General features: G+C 45.2%; 1 protein-coding gene across 4 annotated transcripts in view; it reads left to right on the top strand.

The window, feature by feature from the left end:
- The window catches only part of LOC143964080 (A disintegrin and metalloproteinase with thrombospondin motifs 2-like), a 1,751,863-nt gene that overhangs the window by 380,602 nt on the left and 1,356,313 nt on the right, over positions 1-14,948 (top strand). For all 4 annotated transcript variants that reach the window (XM_077473787.1, XM_077473788.1, XM_077473790.1 and 1 more), the window contains exon 4: positions 4,114-4,316. In XM_077473787.1, the coding sequence (XP_077329913.1) occupies positions 4,114-4,316 (203 nt within the window). The remainder of the gene's footprint in view (positions 1-4,113; positions 4,317-14,948) is intronic.

Genomic DNA, 14,948 nt, shown 5'->3' with positions numbered 1-14,948 from the left:
GAGTTCTTAATTGCTATAAGGACTCCTTTCCAGACAGGAGGCTGAAGCAGTGAAAATATGGGGGAATTTCTTGTGTGTGAACGTTGGGGAGGCTGAAGCCTGAAAGTGAGTTTCCTGTATGCATACCAGATCACTCCCCAACTTAAGGGCCTCTTTCCAAAGGGAGGCACGTTTTGCTGGATGATTGAGTCCTCGTACGTTAAAGGATGTTACAGTAATAGGCATGAGAGGGTGTAGAGTACCTTATGTTTGTTGCAATCCAAACTTGGGGATATGGAGATCTGAATCCTTCAAATCTTGTTGGTGTGAGCGTCGTCGTGCCAGTCCATGACCGTGGAACTATGGGAAGCGTCAGGTGATAGGAGGCTGTACATCCGGCTCAGTAAGCTAAAGAAGAATAAAAAGGAAAGGAAAAAAAAGAAACACAAAAAGAAAACCAAGTCTAAACTTTGTGGTAAAAAGGAAGGAGCGACCTCAAAATGGGTCTAATTGCAGGTATACTGATCAAGATCATGAGGGAGGAGGGGATTCACGTGGAGAAGCTCCATTGAGCCGGGGAATGTTGCAGGAAGATTAAAATCAAATTAGTGGACCAGAGGCGGTGGGGTCTCGATGGATTTGGTGTTTCCTCTTATGCGAAACCACTTGCCAATCTTCTTGGGGCTGCGATTTGGAGTGTTGCTGTCGGGGAGTCGGTAGCTGTTCAGGGAGGATGTTCCATTTGCGGAGGAGAGCCAGCCCTTCCTCTAGTGTATTAACCACTGACAAAGTGTTATTTCTGGAGATGACCAGACGAGTAGGATAGCCCCAACGATACATAATATCATGGTTCCGCAAGGCTTTTGTGATTGTCAGGAGTGACTTCCTCTTCTGTAATGTGTATTGAGATAAGTCAGCAAACAGTTGGAGATTTAAGAAACGCTCAGACAGTTGTCCTTTTTTGCGGAAACATGCCGCAAGCTGCTCTTTTATGTGAAAAAAATGGACTCTCATTATCACGTCCCGGGGGACATCTTCATGAATAAAAGAGGGCTTAGGCAGTCTATGTATCCTGTGAATAATTACTTCTGTGTCAGATACATTAGGGATAGCTGTGCGGATCAGGTCACAAGCATATTGATTCAGTTGGCTCACTGAGACCGATTCAGGGACACCTGATCTTAAGGTTATTGCGTCTAGCGCGGTCCTCAAGGTCTGCGATTTTAGCAGTGAGCGACTCTATTTGGTCATCCCAGTCGTTATGAGCGTCAATAAGCATGTTATGCGAAGAGGCAAATTCACCCATTTTGCTTTCTATGTGATCCACTTTGTTACCTAGATCAGTCACATCAGCTTGAACATTAGCCACACATTGCAACATGTCAGTATTAAGAGAAGCTCGCAGCAAGGATAACATATCTTTTAACACTGTTTCTGAGACAGGCTGGTTTGAGGCAGGGAAGGTATGGAATGAGTCAGGCAGGTCAGTGATAGCTAGAGCAGGGTTGCGTTCAGGGCTTACCTCTGCCTTTATGGAGTCACATGACAGCCTGGGCTTGCTCTTGGCTGGGCTCTGCGAAAGTGGAGTTGCAGGGCCTGGAAATCCATGCCTCGGGCTAGGGGACTTCCCCGCGGATCCGGAGCTGGGATGCGCTGGGGACGACGCGCTGGAGCCTCCCGGGGAAGATCCGCCGGCGCCATCTTGGCCGCGCGTGTGGCGGCGAGGGGGGAAGAAATGAGGGAGCTTCCCCGCACTGACCGTGTCTCTCCTCCTTCTTCCCATCCCGGGGTGATCTCTGCAGCTGGCGGGTGCAGGAGGTGGCTTTGGGTCGCCGATTCGCCGCCTCTGTCCATGCTAATCCCCGGCGGTGTAGAGAAGCTACAGGCTCAAGCCTCCATTCAGCCGTGCGGTAGCCACGCCCCCCACAACACCTAATTTTGATAGCAGAGAAGAAACGCTCCTGCGCACAAGTGGATTACCAGACAGGCTATATAATGACACAGGCCTTGCTGCCCTCAAGGATGGGGGAACCCTAATAGTCAAAGATATATAATAGGAAAAGATGGTGTGCACCAGCCTTGTGCATTATACTTTGGATATATATTTATTAAAAAAAGAATAAAAAAAAAAAAAACTACTCACAACCAATTGTATAAATTCTTGCAATATGAATAGTCATCAAGTAGCAGCATTCAGTCCAAGGTGAATGAAACTCTCCAAGGGTCACAGAGGAACTCACAAAGATCACTGCCAACTGGAGCATTTCGAAGGGGACATCCCTTCTTCCTTGAACATACAAAAGCAGCTCCTTCGTGAGTATCGCTACGCAAAAAAATCAATAACAGCAGGTACCATAACACTTAACCATGCCTCAAATCTTACAACTTCCACATCATCACTTCCCCTTTAAAATAAAAGGAAAACCAAAAACACACACATGGCATTTGTCAAGTTTCATTAAAGCTTAAAAAAAAAGCCTCAGAAAAGCCTTAAAGTGGTTGTAAACCCTTACAACACACTTTGACCTACAGGTAAGCCTAGATTAAGGCTTACCTGTAGGTCCAAGAAATATCTCCTAAACCTACACGGTTTAGGAGATATTTTCCGAAAGACAGGCACCGCTGTCTACGGCGCATGCGCCGTAGACAGCGGCGCACAGGGGCACTGAGCGCACCGTGGTCAAAGGCGATATGCCGCAAGTGGCGGCTCCCGTGCGCATGCGCGGGAGTGACTTCATCGCGGCTTCGCGGAATGACATCGGCGGAGCAGCGAGACCCACCGAGAAGATGGATGCGCCGGACTACAGGGGACAGCGGTGACTTCGCTGGCTCCTGTGTCAGGTAAGTGACACATAATGGGCTACTATGCGATGCATAGTAGTCCATTATGGTTTACGTTTGTAGGGAATGAAAGAGGAAGTAAACTCGTCAGGGTTTACTTCCTCTTTAAAAACACATAAATACATGTTAAAGTAGTAGGTGCTTTAACCACTTGCCAACTGCCCACCGTCGTACATCGACTGTTTGAAGTGGAATATAGTTGTTATGGCAGTAGCTAGCTGCCATTACAATTTACTCAGTGTAACATCTTCCACAATCTGAAAAAAAAATGGGCTAACTTTACTATTTTATTTTTTTATTCTAAAAGTGTGCTTGTAAGCCCGCTGCACAAATACAATGTGACAAAATATTGCAATGACCACCATTTTATTCTCTGGGGTGTTAGAAAAATTTTTTATAATGTTTGGGGGTTCTAAGTAATTTTCTAGTAAAAAAAAAAAAAAATTGTTTTTTAACCAGTAAAACATCAAATCTCAAAAGGATGTCCTTAAGTGGTTAATGTGCGTTACTAATCAACACAGTCTATCAATCTAATGGTGTTCATCTACATTTCAATTGGTGTGTTCTGTAATCTAGCCATTTTAAAATTATTTTCCGCCTCTTTGAATTGATTCTTTATACAGTATAGAGGGTTTTTGGAGAGCAGCATAGGCAGATTTTGTCAGTACTACCTGTTTTAGGAGAAGCAATAACTTTCTAGCCTGTCCCTCTGTTGTTGCATCTTTGATTGGGGCAGCTGCCTCAACTGTAATTACTGGATCATCACTAGGTCCAGACTCCAGCCAAAGACAGCTGGCTTGAGTGAATTTGTTTATGGTCAACTGCTGATGAATTACATTTTAAAGTGTGTGCAATTTTATGAATTATGTATTAATTGCAGCCCAGCTTTGTGAAATTAAAGTGGAACTTTAGTCAGAAAATTAAGTCCTTCTAGATCACTTCAGGCTGGCCACTTTTTTGCAGGTATACCTATATAAAACATTAAATAAGTGCCTATACTGTTTAAAATCCAGTAATACACTATCTCACCCTGCTCTGTACATGCTCAGTTGCTCTCCATTTTTAGGGACTGCCAAATTGGTAACGGTCAGGTTTAGTTCCATTTTATGGAACTAAACAAGATAGAAATAGGAGCCTTCAACAATAAACCATAACAATGCTGGAGGCAATTTACAGCACACACTAATATTGGTAGCATAATTATTAATGTGGAATGTATGTTCCTTGCTAAAGAACTTTATTTTTTATCAAGTTATTATGGGTAAAGTTCCGCTTTAATATTTTATTTTTCAGAAACGAGTCCATTTAACGCAAATGTCCTTGAAAGCATGCTTTACAGTCTTGAAAGTCAAATCAAAAGCACACAGAAGCGAAGTCGTAGACATGCAAGTGATAATGATTACAACATTGAAGTTCTGCTTGGAGTAGATGACTCAGTTGTACGATTTCATGGAAAAGAATATGTACAGAAATATCTTTTGACACTTTTAAATATTGTAAGTGGTTTATTTCTAATTTACTTCCTATACTTTAGCTGAAAAGGGAAAAAAAAAACTTAATTGGTAATGAATATTGCACGTGAAAGTTGTCAAAATTCCTGTCAAGCTTTTATTAAAATCAGTGTTCCTGTTGCTGAGCTAACTATTTTGTGACCGTTGGGAATTCCAAAAAGTGTGTGCATAACTGTGCTTTTATTCCGTCTCTATGCTAAAGATTTAAAGACAAGGCATACTTGTAAATGACAACTGTGAATACTTACCTTACCTCCCCTATTGCCCATGCCACCAATTCCATCATGAAAAATCTTCATGTAAGTTCTGCAATGAAGCAGATGCTTCCAAGAGTGTTGTTCTCCTTTGTCTCCCTAAGCGATCACTGGTTCCTTCTGCTGACCTCCCCATTACTATAATGATGTCCTGTTTTTTTTTTAAATTTAAATATATTCTGTATATATATATTTTTTTTTTATTAGATTTATTTTAATAAAATGCTTTTGCAGTGAAAATCTATCTAAAATATAGTTTTCTATTTAAGGTACATTAATAATTTCGTTTATTCAGCATGAAATGGAGCTTAGTTATGTAACATGAGGCTGTATATTCTGAAAGTTTTACATTTTTGGTAAACTCATTAAGGTGAATGGGACTGTCAGTGAGTCAATAGCAGGTCAGAGGAGGAGCTGCTGCAGATCAGTGATGTCAGTTGCTCTTTAAAAATTATGATTTCAATTTAGTTGATTTAAATCAAGCCTTTTTACTAGGTATTTAAATCGGAATTTATATTGACTTGATTTAAATCAAATCCACCCTGTATAAAGGTCACAAGAGGAACAACTGAAAGGTGTAGATGACATGGGAGAGTGATACTACCAGAAGTGTCAGTTTTCCTGCAGACTTCACATGAAAATTTTGCATGAATGAGATGCAAATAAGTGGAATAGTCAGGGGCAAAATATTCAGTCTTCTTTTATAGGTAGGCCTTGAATGGAAAACTTAAATATAGTAAAAGGATTCTGTTTTTTTTTTTTTTTTTTTTTTTTTTTTTTTTACATTACATTGCAATTTAGATTATTGTTCTAGCATTATTCTGAAGATAAATTATGTGAGCATTTTAAATACAAATAATTATTTGTCTGTTTATCTGGGTTATTTTTATATACTGTATTATTTATTTTACCAGGGGTACTGCAATATTTGGATGCATAAACCTCTAGGGCTACAAATAATGATTTTATTCATAATCGATTACTTGGCTGATTTATTATTTCAATTAATCTGATAAAAACCTCAAAAAATAGTGTGGTGTAAAATTTAGTTAAAGTGGTATTAAAGTATTGTTTGCCACTTGTACCTACTGGTAAGCCACAGCAACAGCACGCCGCTGGAAGGCTTCGCCTTAAGGTAAGTTTCTCATAATATGCTAGTATGCGATCCATATTAGCACATTATGATATAACCTTGCAGGGAGAATTTATTATTTATTTCCATTGGGAAAGTTTGCTACCGCTTTAAAACATATTTGAAGAAGTCTATTTTTATAAATGAAAAAGGTTAAACCACCAAATGCAAATGGCTGCCAACATCTCTTGTGATACAGAATGTACAGACAGGTACTGCCCCCCCTCCCTCCCCCCCGTACAAAGGGACTTTAACAGAAACACATTAGGTAAACAAATATAGTAAAAATTACTAAATTTATTAAATAAAAGGACAAAAAGTCAGTGTATTCATCACCGTGTTAAAACATGAAATAACATAAGGAAATTGATGTATTTTCACATATTTTCACTTATGCGTTTCAGGGAACTTTAATCCCTTCTTCAGGGAAATTTACACAGAGAATAGCATAAGATAAAAGCATTCTATAATAGAACATAGCATGATTATAAGGTGTAGTTGAAAAACCCAGATGATTGGGAAAATGCAGTGATAGATGGGAAATCTGCAACACAAAATATAAAAAGTAGGATATAGCCACAAGCATGGAAGACCCGAGTATAGAAAACTGCAATTGTCTTGAATTTCACCACCCAAATGTGTGGGACAGAGAGATGCTCACCCATATTTTTATTCTTATTCCACATGTATGTCCAAATGTCCTATGATAGATGGGGCCATATAAATTCAAGTATGGTTGTGGAGTAGACCTTCCGATCATTGCTACCAGTATCGTCAAAGAAGCAAATGGCTACAGCAAACATGTTGAGGACTATTTTGGACATTTGCAGATATCTTCCACTACATCAATAGAGTATATATGTCCCCCAAGGCCCACAGGGGAGGGAGTAGCTTTTGGGTGACAAATAGTGATGGACGAACTTCCGACGGGACGTTTCGCGAACGCGGCTGATAGTTTGCGAACCGTAACGTTCGCGGCAGGCCCCATTTACTTCAATGGGAGGCGAACTTTGCAAACCTACAGGTTAAATTTGCAGCCGCAAAATAATTACTAGCTGTGCAAACATAGTCCCACCACATGGCCAATGACATAACACATGTATGAGGTGAATCTGGGATCGACAACTACAAGCATTCTTTTTTTATATGTGAAATTGTTGTGACAATTCAGGACTGTGGAGCGCATGAAGGCAATGGTGGAGAGGGAAGGTCAGGGTAGGCAAAGAAGAGGGTGCAGGAGATGATCACCAGCAGCGTGACATACAGCAATGACACCTGCACCGTGATAGAGAGCACTGACATCAGCAGCGTGGCATACAGCAATGACACCAGCACTGTGATATACAGCACTGACACCAGCACTGTGATAGAGAGCACTGACATCAGCAGCGTGACATACAGCAATGACACCAGCACCGTGATATACAGCACTGACACCAGCACCGTGATAGAGAGCACTGACATCAGCAGCGTGACATAAAGCACTGACACCAGCACCGTGATATACAGCACTGACACCAGCACCGTGATAGAGAGCACTGACATTAGCAGCGTGACATACAGCAATGACACCTGCACCGTGATATACAGCACTGACACCAGCACTATGATATACAGCACTGACATCAGCAGCGTGACATACAGCAATGACACCTGCACCGTGATAGTGATCTGACACCAGCACCGTGATAGAGAGCACTGACATCAGCAGCGTGACATTCAGCAATGACACCTGCACCATGATAGAGTGATCTGACACCAGCACCTTGATAGAGAGCACTGACATCAGCAGTGTGACATACAGCAATGACACCATCACCGTGATATACAGCACTGACACCAGCACCATGATAGAGAGCACTGACATCAGCAGTGTGACATACAGCAATGACACCAGCACCATGATAGAGAGCACTGACATCAGCAGCGTGACATAAATCACTGACCACAGGACCGTGATAGAGAGCACTGACAGCAGCGTGACATACAGCAATGACACCTGCACCGTGATATACAGCACTGACACCAGCACCGTGATAAAGAGCACTGACAGCAGCGTGAAATAAAGCACTGACACCAGCAACGTGATATACAGCACTGACAGCAGCAGCGTGACATACAGCAATGACACCAGCACCGTGATAGAGAGCACTGACATCAGCAGCGTGACATAAAGCACTGCCACCAGCACCGTGATATACAGCACTGACACCAGCACCGTGATAGAGAGCACTGACATCAGCAGCGTGACATAAAGCACTGACACCAGCACCGTGATATACAGCACTGACACCTGCACCGTAAGCAGCCCCAGGAGGAAGTCAGCATAGCACAGGAATGGTGGGAGCCCCTCATAATGAGCATAGCACAGGGATGGTGGGAGACCCTCATAATATGCACAGCAGAGGTACAGCCCCAGGATGAAGTCAGCACAGCACAGGGATGGTGGGAGCCCCTCATAATAAGCAGCCCCAGGAGGATGTCAGCATAGCACAGGGATGGTGGGAGCCCCTCATAATAAGCAGCCCCAGTAGAAATATGACACCACTCAACCTCTTCAAAGAGGAGGGTACGGGCATATAGTACGGTGTGCTTTTTTTGGACAAGGAAGTGAGCCAAATGAAGAAAGGAGGTGTGTGTGTGCTCGATTATACATGTTCTACTGGTCACATGTGTTGAATTCCTCCGAGATCCATGCCTCATTCATTTTTAGAAATGTGAGGTAGTTAACACTGTCGTGAGCTAGGCGAGTACGCTTATCGGTCACGATCCCCCCTGCTGCGCTGAACGTCCTTTCGGACAGGACACTGGACGAGGGGCAAGCCAACAGTTCGATTGCAAATTGGGCAAGCTCTGGCCAGAGGTCAAGCCTGCCCACCCAGTAGTCCAGGGGTTCATCACTCCTCAGAGCGTCCACATCGGCCGTTAACCCGATGTAGTCGGACACCTGACGGTCTAGGCGTTCCCTGATGCTGGATCCGGATGACACCTGTCAATGGGTCGGCTGAAAAAATTACCTCATATCCGAAGTCACCAACACATCTTCAAACCGGCCTTTTCTTGCAGGCGCTGTTGGATTGGTACCCGCAACTCCTTCTCTGGGAGTGGGAATTGCTCCTCTGCCAGCGCACGCAAAAGCAGAATGCAGCATTTCTCGAAGCAAGGCCTGGAAGTGCTGCATTCTGACAGCCCTCTGTGATGGTGGTAGCATTTCCACCATTTTGTGTTTGTACCGGGGGTCTAAGTACGTTGCCACCCAGTACTGGTCCTTGACCCTTATGCTTTTTATACGGGGGTCCCTATTAAAACACTGGAGCATGAAGGCCCCCATTTGCACTAAACTGGAAGCTTTGTGGTGGCCTGGCTCCTGCTTATCATCCAGGATAATGTCGTCCTCTTCATTCTCCTCTCCCAATTCACGCACAACAACAGGGATCCCAGAAAGATTTAAAGCATGCTCTTCTTGCTCCTCCTCATCCGCCCCGACACCATCCTCCTCTGACTCCTCTTCAGACTTCTGTTGTTGACTTGTCTCAGATAGAGTAGCCCCCCCCTGGGAATTCATCCAGCTTTGCGACTTCCTCATCTTCCCGCTCCTGCTCCTCCACAGCTTGATCAATGACACGACGCAATGCACGCTCCATAAAAAAGGCATAAGGTACAATGTCACTGATGGCGCCATGGCTGCGACTGACCAGTTTGGTGATCTCCTCAAATGGCCGCAGAAGTCTGCATGCGTCGCGCATGAGCAGCCACTGGCGCGGTGAAAAAAAAACAGCTCCCCAGAACCTGTTCTGCATACAGGTAGACGTTAACTGCACGTTTCTGCTGGAGCAGCCTATCAAGCATATATAAGGTTGAGTTCCATCGCGTCGGACAATCGCAAATAAGACGTCTGACCGGCAGATTGTGTCGCCGCTGAATGTCAGCAAGGCGAGCCATGGCCATGTAAGATCTTCTGAAATGGGCCGAGATTTTCCTTGCCTGCCGCAAGATGTCGTGGACCCCAGGGTATTTGACAACAAATCGCTGCACGACCAAGTTTAAGACGTGTGCCATGCATGGCACGTGCGTGATTTTGCCCTGTTTCAATGCGCTAAGCAGATTGGCACCATTGTCACACACCACTTTACCAACTGTCAAATTGAGTGGTGTTAGCCACTGATCTGCCTGTGAACGCAAAGCTGAAAGGAGTGCCGGGCCAGTGTGGCTCTTGGCTTCCAGGCACAACAGACGCAGCACGGCATGGCAACGTCTAACCTGGCATGTCGAATAGGTTCTGGGGAGCTTGGGCGGCGCAGCGGAAGAGACGCTAGCAGCGGAAAAGGAGGAGTCAGCCGAGGAGGAGAGGGAGGAGGATGGAGTAGGAGGAGGAGGAGGAGAAGAAGAGCCAGGCCTGCATGCAATCCGTGGCGGTAAAACCAAATCTACACGGGTGCCACGGGTTACATGCTTGACGGCCGTCAGAAGGTTCACCCAGTGGGCAGTAAAAGTGATATACCTTCCCTGCCTGTGTTTGCTAGACCACGTGTCTGTGGTCAGATGTATCTTGGCACCGACACTGTGTGCCAGAGATACATTCACTTGTCGCTGAACATGGCCATATAGCTCTGGGATGCCCTTCTGGGAGAAATACTTCCTTCCTGGGACCTTCCATTGTGGTGTTCCAATGGCCACAAATTTGTGAAAGGCCTCCGAGTCCACCAGTTTATATGGCAATAGTTGGCGGGCTATGAGTTCTGACAAGCCAGCCGTCAACCGTTGGGCAAGAGGGTTATCCGGCGTCATCATTTTTTTACGCTCGAACATTAGGCCCACTGAAGCCTGCCTTTTTGCAGAAAAACGTGAGCTTGGCGTGATGGAAGGTGGAGTGGAGGACAATTGTGAGGAGAGAGGAGAAGGAGAAGTAAAAGACGAGGCTGGACGGTGAGAGCCTGGAGTGTGGCTTTGTGTGTTCCGTTGCTCCCACTGGGCTCGGTGATGGCTGCTCATGTGCCTTCTTAAGGCGGTCGTCCCTAGGTGAGTGTTGGGCTTACCGCGACTAATGCGTTGACTGCAAAGATTGCAGATGACAACGCTATTGTCAGCAGCGGACACGTTAAAAAAAGCCCACACTGCGGAGCCATGTGCCGGTGTCCTGGGAGCACCAGATGTGATCGTACATGGCCGATGACTCGCTCCTGATACATTAGCAGTCTGCTTTGTCCCTCCTGCACAATGTAAGTTATTCCTGCTCCTCCTCCCTATCTGCTGGTCCATATCTCCCTCTGAACTCCCCTCCTCTTCCTCTCTTGTGGGCACCCACGTGACATCACTAGACACGTCATCATCAACGTCACCTTCCCCACCACTATAAGTAGAGATCTCGGAGTAGGCAGTAACACCGGGGACCAACCTCCTCCTTGGGCTGATCTGGGTACTGTCGTCAGACTGCTGAGTGGCGGTTGTTGCTACCACCACTTCCTGATCCAATACCAAGAGTGGCTGCGCATCAGAAATGTCTTGATATGGATCGGAAAATAATTCCTGTGACTCAAGTGGAAGGTATGTGGTGGTGGTGGTGTTGTTGGTGGTAGTGTCTTTGGGGGTGCACATAGCAGAGAGTGAAGAAGAGGGTGCAGATTGAGAGGATGAGGAGGGTGCAGAAGAGTAAGGCTGAGTGAGCCACTCAACCAAGTCTGGTGCGTCCTTTAAAGTAATTGAACGCACCTTCTGCAACTTCCCACTTTGGCTCAAGCCTGTTGCTCCTGCCTTACCCCTACCACCCCTGCGGAAGGGCCTGCCTCTTCCTCTGCCTGTCATTTTTTAAATGACCCTGTGACAAAACTCTCAGTCCCTATACTGATAAAGGACTACTGCAACAGAAGGGCAGAAGTCAGCAGTAGTGCACCTCAACCCTATGTATTGTGGACCTATACCAGTCCTTAAGGAATAGCAGACTGTACCTCACTCAACCCTATGTACTGTAGTACCCTATACCTTACCATTCCTTATAAGGACCTTTGTGGAACAAGTAGGTTGTGAATGATTAGCAGACTGTACCTCAGTCCCTATACTGATAAAGGACTACGGCAGCAGAAGGGCAGCAGTCAAGTATAATATTCTTTCTATATTTGGAAGAAAGAATATTATACGTGTACAAGCCTATTACCATACCAGTCCTGAAAAGAACCTTTGTGGACCTAATAGTAACAGCTACTGATTAAACTGACTGTCCCTCACTGCCTCACACACAGCTTCCTGCCTGTCCCTATTTAAACTGACAAAACACAGGCTGCTGGAACAATAACTTGAATAGCACTTTTGTGGACCTAATAGTAACAGCTAATGATTAAACTGACTGTCTCTGCAGCACACAGCGTCCTGTCCCTCTCTCTACACTGACAAAAGGCAGGCTGCTGCAACAATCAGTAGCACAGCAGTGCCTCAAACCTATATCCTGAACTACACCTATACCAGTCCTGAAAAGAACTTTTGTGGACCAAATAGCTAGCGATTTGGGTCACTGCAGTCTCTCCCTGCTCCACACAGCAACCTCTCCCTATAGTGACAGAAGAAAGAATGTAAAATGGCCGCCGGATCGGGTCTATTTATAAGTTAGGGGGAATGTCCAAGTGTCCATGTGCTGTAATGTCTCAATTGGCTGTCCTGTACCCCATGATGGATGTGTCATCATAGGTCAAAGTTCTTTTACACAGTAAACACGGAAGTCCGCCGGGCGAACTACGGCAATAGTCCGCCGATCGGGCGGACGGCAAACAGCCGAAATTCGCCGCGAAACGACCGCCGGGCGAACCGTTCGGCCATCCCTAGTGACAAAGCACTACAAATCAAAAGGCATTTACCTTGTTGTTTCACAAATCCACACATGGCTGTCTAGGTTAGTGAGTCTAGGTTGGATACAGTGCAAGCTCACCACCCTAAATACATCAGGGAATGCTAGTGCACGCACAGTGCCTGCAGCATCTGTACGTGTGCCACATTCAAATATGGGTGGCTGGTGCCCCATGATGGCCCATGCGCGGTAGAGGCAAGCGTATGTCTGACGTCACACCACCTACACATTGCGATTGGCCGCTGGCTAGTAATGCAAGGGCTTGCAAATTACGTATGCGCAGTAGGGTCGGAAGAATCCCTCGGAGTGTGGATGCATGGTGTCCACCCTTACGACATGGGAGGGCGTCATGCAAACGCACCCCAAGAGGGGAAAGGGATAGCCGGAAGACAGTGTGACCCGGGGATCACCCCAGACCCTCCAGGGGCTGCATACAAAGACACCTACCTAGAAGACAGATGACCTTTTTCCACTGGGTGGGAACATAATCAGGTCCCAAGAGTGCAGAGGATCCACATCCTATGGCAGAATACAGAAAAACATGAGTGAAGAATAACTGTAAAACAAGTGAACAAGGCTTATCGCCAAAACTAGTCTGCTGCTGACTGTACTCGCTGTGAAGGCTTGAAAATAAATACGCTTGATGGTATGGAGTTTCCGGCTGCTTTTATTCGATGACCGTTTGTCTATTGGTGTATGGGAGGACACCTCAGCTTGGATACCCTGACTGCAAACTTCCAAAGTAAGACTTGGTTTCCCACTGCTCTGAGCCATACAATCTTTGATAAAAAAAAAAAAAAAAATACACAAAGTTATATATGCAGTACTCAATGTGCTGATGCTACCGAAGCAAAACTGTAAGAAGGGGCAGGGACCATGCTCCCTGCCCGTCTTACGTTTTGCTTCGGTAACATCAGCACATGGTTGAGTATTGCATATGTAACTTTCTGTGTATTTTGAGAGTTATTCTTCACTCATGTTTTTCTATTTCCTTCCATAGGATGCGGATAAAATTGTCAATAACTTTACAAAACATTGGATGCATATAGGTGGGTACAGCCCAGAAAGGCCCCATAGGGGCAATAGAGGAGATGGGACAACAAGGATGGAGATCTAGTCCCTTGGGGGAGTGCCCATGAATACAGATGAAAATCTTAAATCACTCCTTTTCACATCCACCTGAGGAGAAACCCTCCAGGATTGGACGGGAATTCAATTGGCCATTCAGGCCTGGTGGAGAGGTAGCCTCAAGCTCTGCAATCCAGCGTGCCTTGCTGTAGGAGAAGCTTGTTCCAATATCCCCCTCTAATTTGGTTTTACCTACATAGAAGCTTTTGCATTGGCATGTTAGAAGATACACCACCCCCATTGTTTTACAATAGGCATAGTGACATGATTTATATGGATGGCCATGGGACAAGACCACATGCAATTTTACATTCATGTATTTACAGTAGGGGCATCCCCCACATCGAAATGTACCCAGTCGTTTACATGGGCCACATCTGAAAGTTCCTACAAATTCACTCTGGATCAAATGGTCCTTGGAAGATCTAGCCCTACATTATTGATATAAGACACTCGTGCCTTGGTACTGTATAACAATATGGTTGGGCTGCTGCTCTCCAATATTATCCCCACTAATGAGGCAAGGTATAGAGTTTCTCTCAAAAGTGAGTACACACCTCACATTTTTGTAAATATTTTCTTATACCTTTTCATGTGACAACACTGAAGAAATGACACTTTGCTACAATGTAAAGTAGTGAGTGTACAGCTTGTATAACAGTGTAAATTTTCTGCCACCTCAAAATAACTCAACACATAGCCATTGATGTCTAAACTGCTGACAACAAAAGTAAGTACACCCCTAAGTAAAAATGTCCAAATTGGGCCCAATTAGCCATTTTCCCTCCCAGTGTGATGTGACTCAGTGTTACAAGATCTCAGGTGTGCATAGGGCGCAGGTGTGTTAACATTTGGTGTTATCACTCTCACTCTTATACTGGTCACTGGAAGTTCAACTTGCCACCTCATGGCAAAGAACACTGAGGATCTGAAAAAAAGACTGCATCAAATTGGTCTGCATGGCTGTTGTCCCAGAAGGATCCTCTTCTAAAGATGATGCACAAGAAAGCCCACAAATGGTTTGCTGAAGACAAGCAGACTAAGGGCATGGATTACTGGAACAGAGCCTCGTCAAGGCACCCTGGTATCTGTGGTACCTAACACTAACTTATAAATGTCTCCACAGTGGAGGCGCATGCATTCTGATGGATAGGTGAGAGCAGATGGACTAAAGGGGAGCCACCCCTTAAAAGTATGGGGGCACACTGAACACCGGTCCCCTTCAGTCCACCTGCTCTCACCTATCCATCAGAATGCATGTGCCTCCA

This window comes from Lithobates pipiens, unplaced genomic scaffold (genome assembly GCF_037356315.1).
Source record: "Lithobates pipiens isolate NorthernLeopardFrog02 unplaced genomic scaffold, aLitPip1_a1.2 Scaffold_8, whole genome shotgun sequence".
In the NCBI taxonomy this organism is placed as follows: domain Eukaryota; kingdom Metazoa; phylum Chordata; class Amphibia; order Anura; family Ranidae; genus Lithobates; species Lithobates pipiens.
The sequence above is the reverse complement of the archived record's forward strand: the minus strand, read 5'-3'. Positions and strand labels throughout refer to the sequence as shown.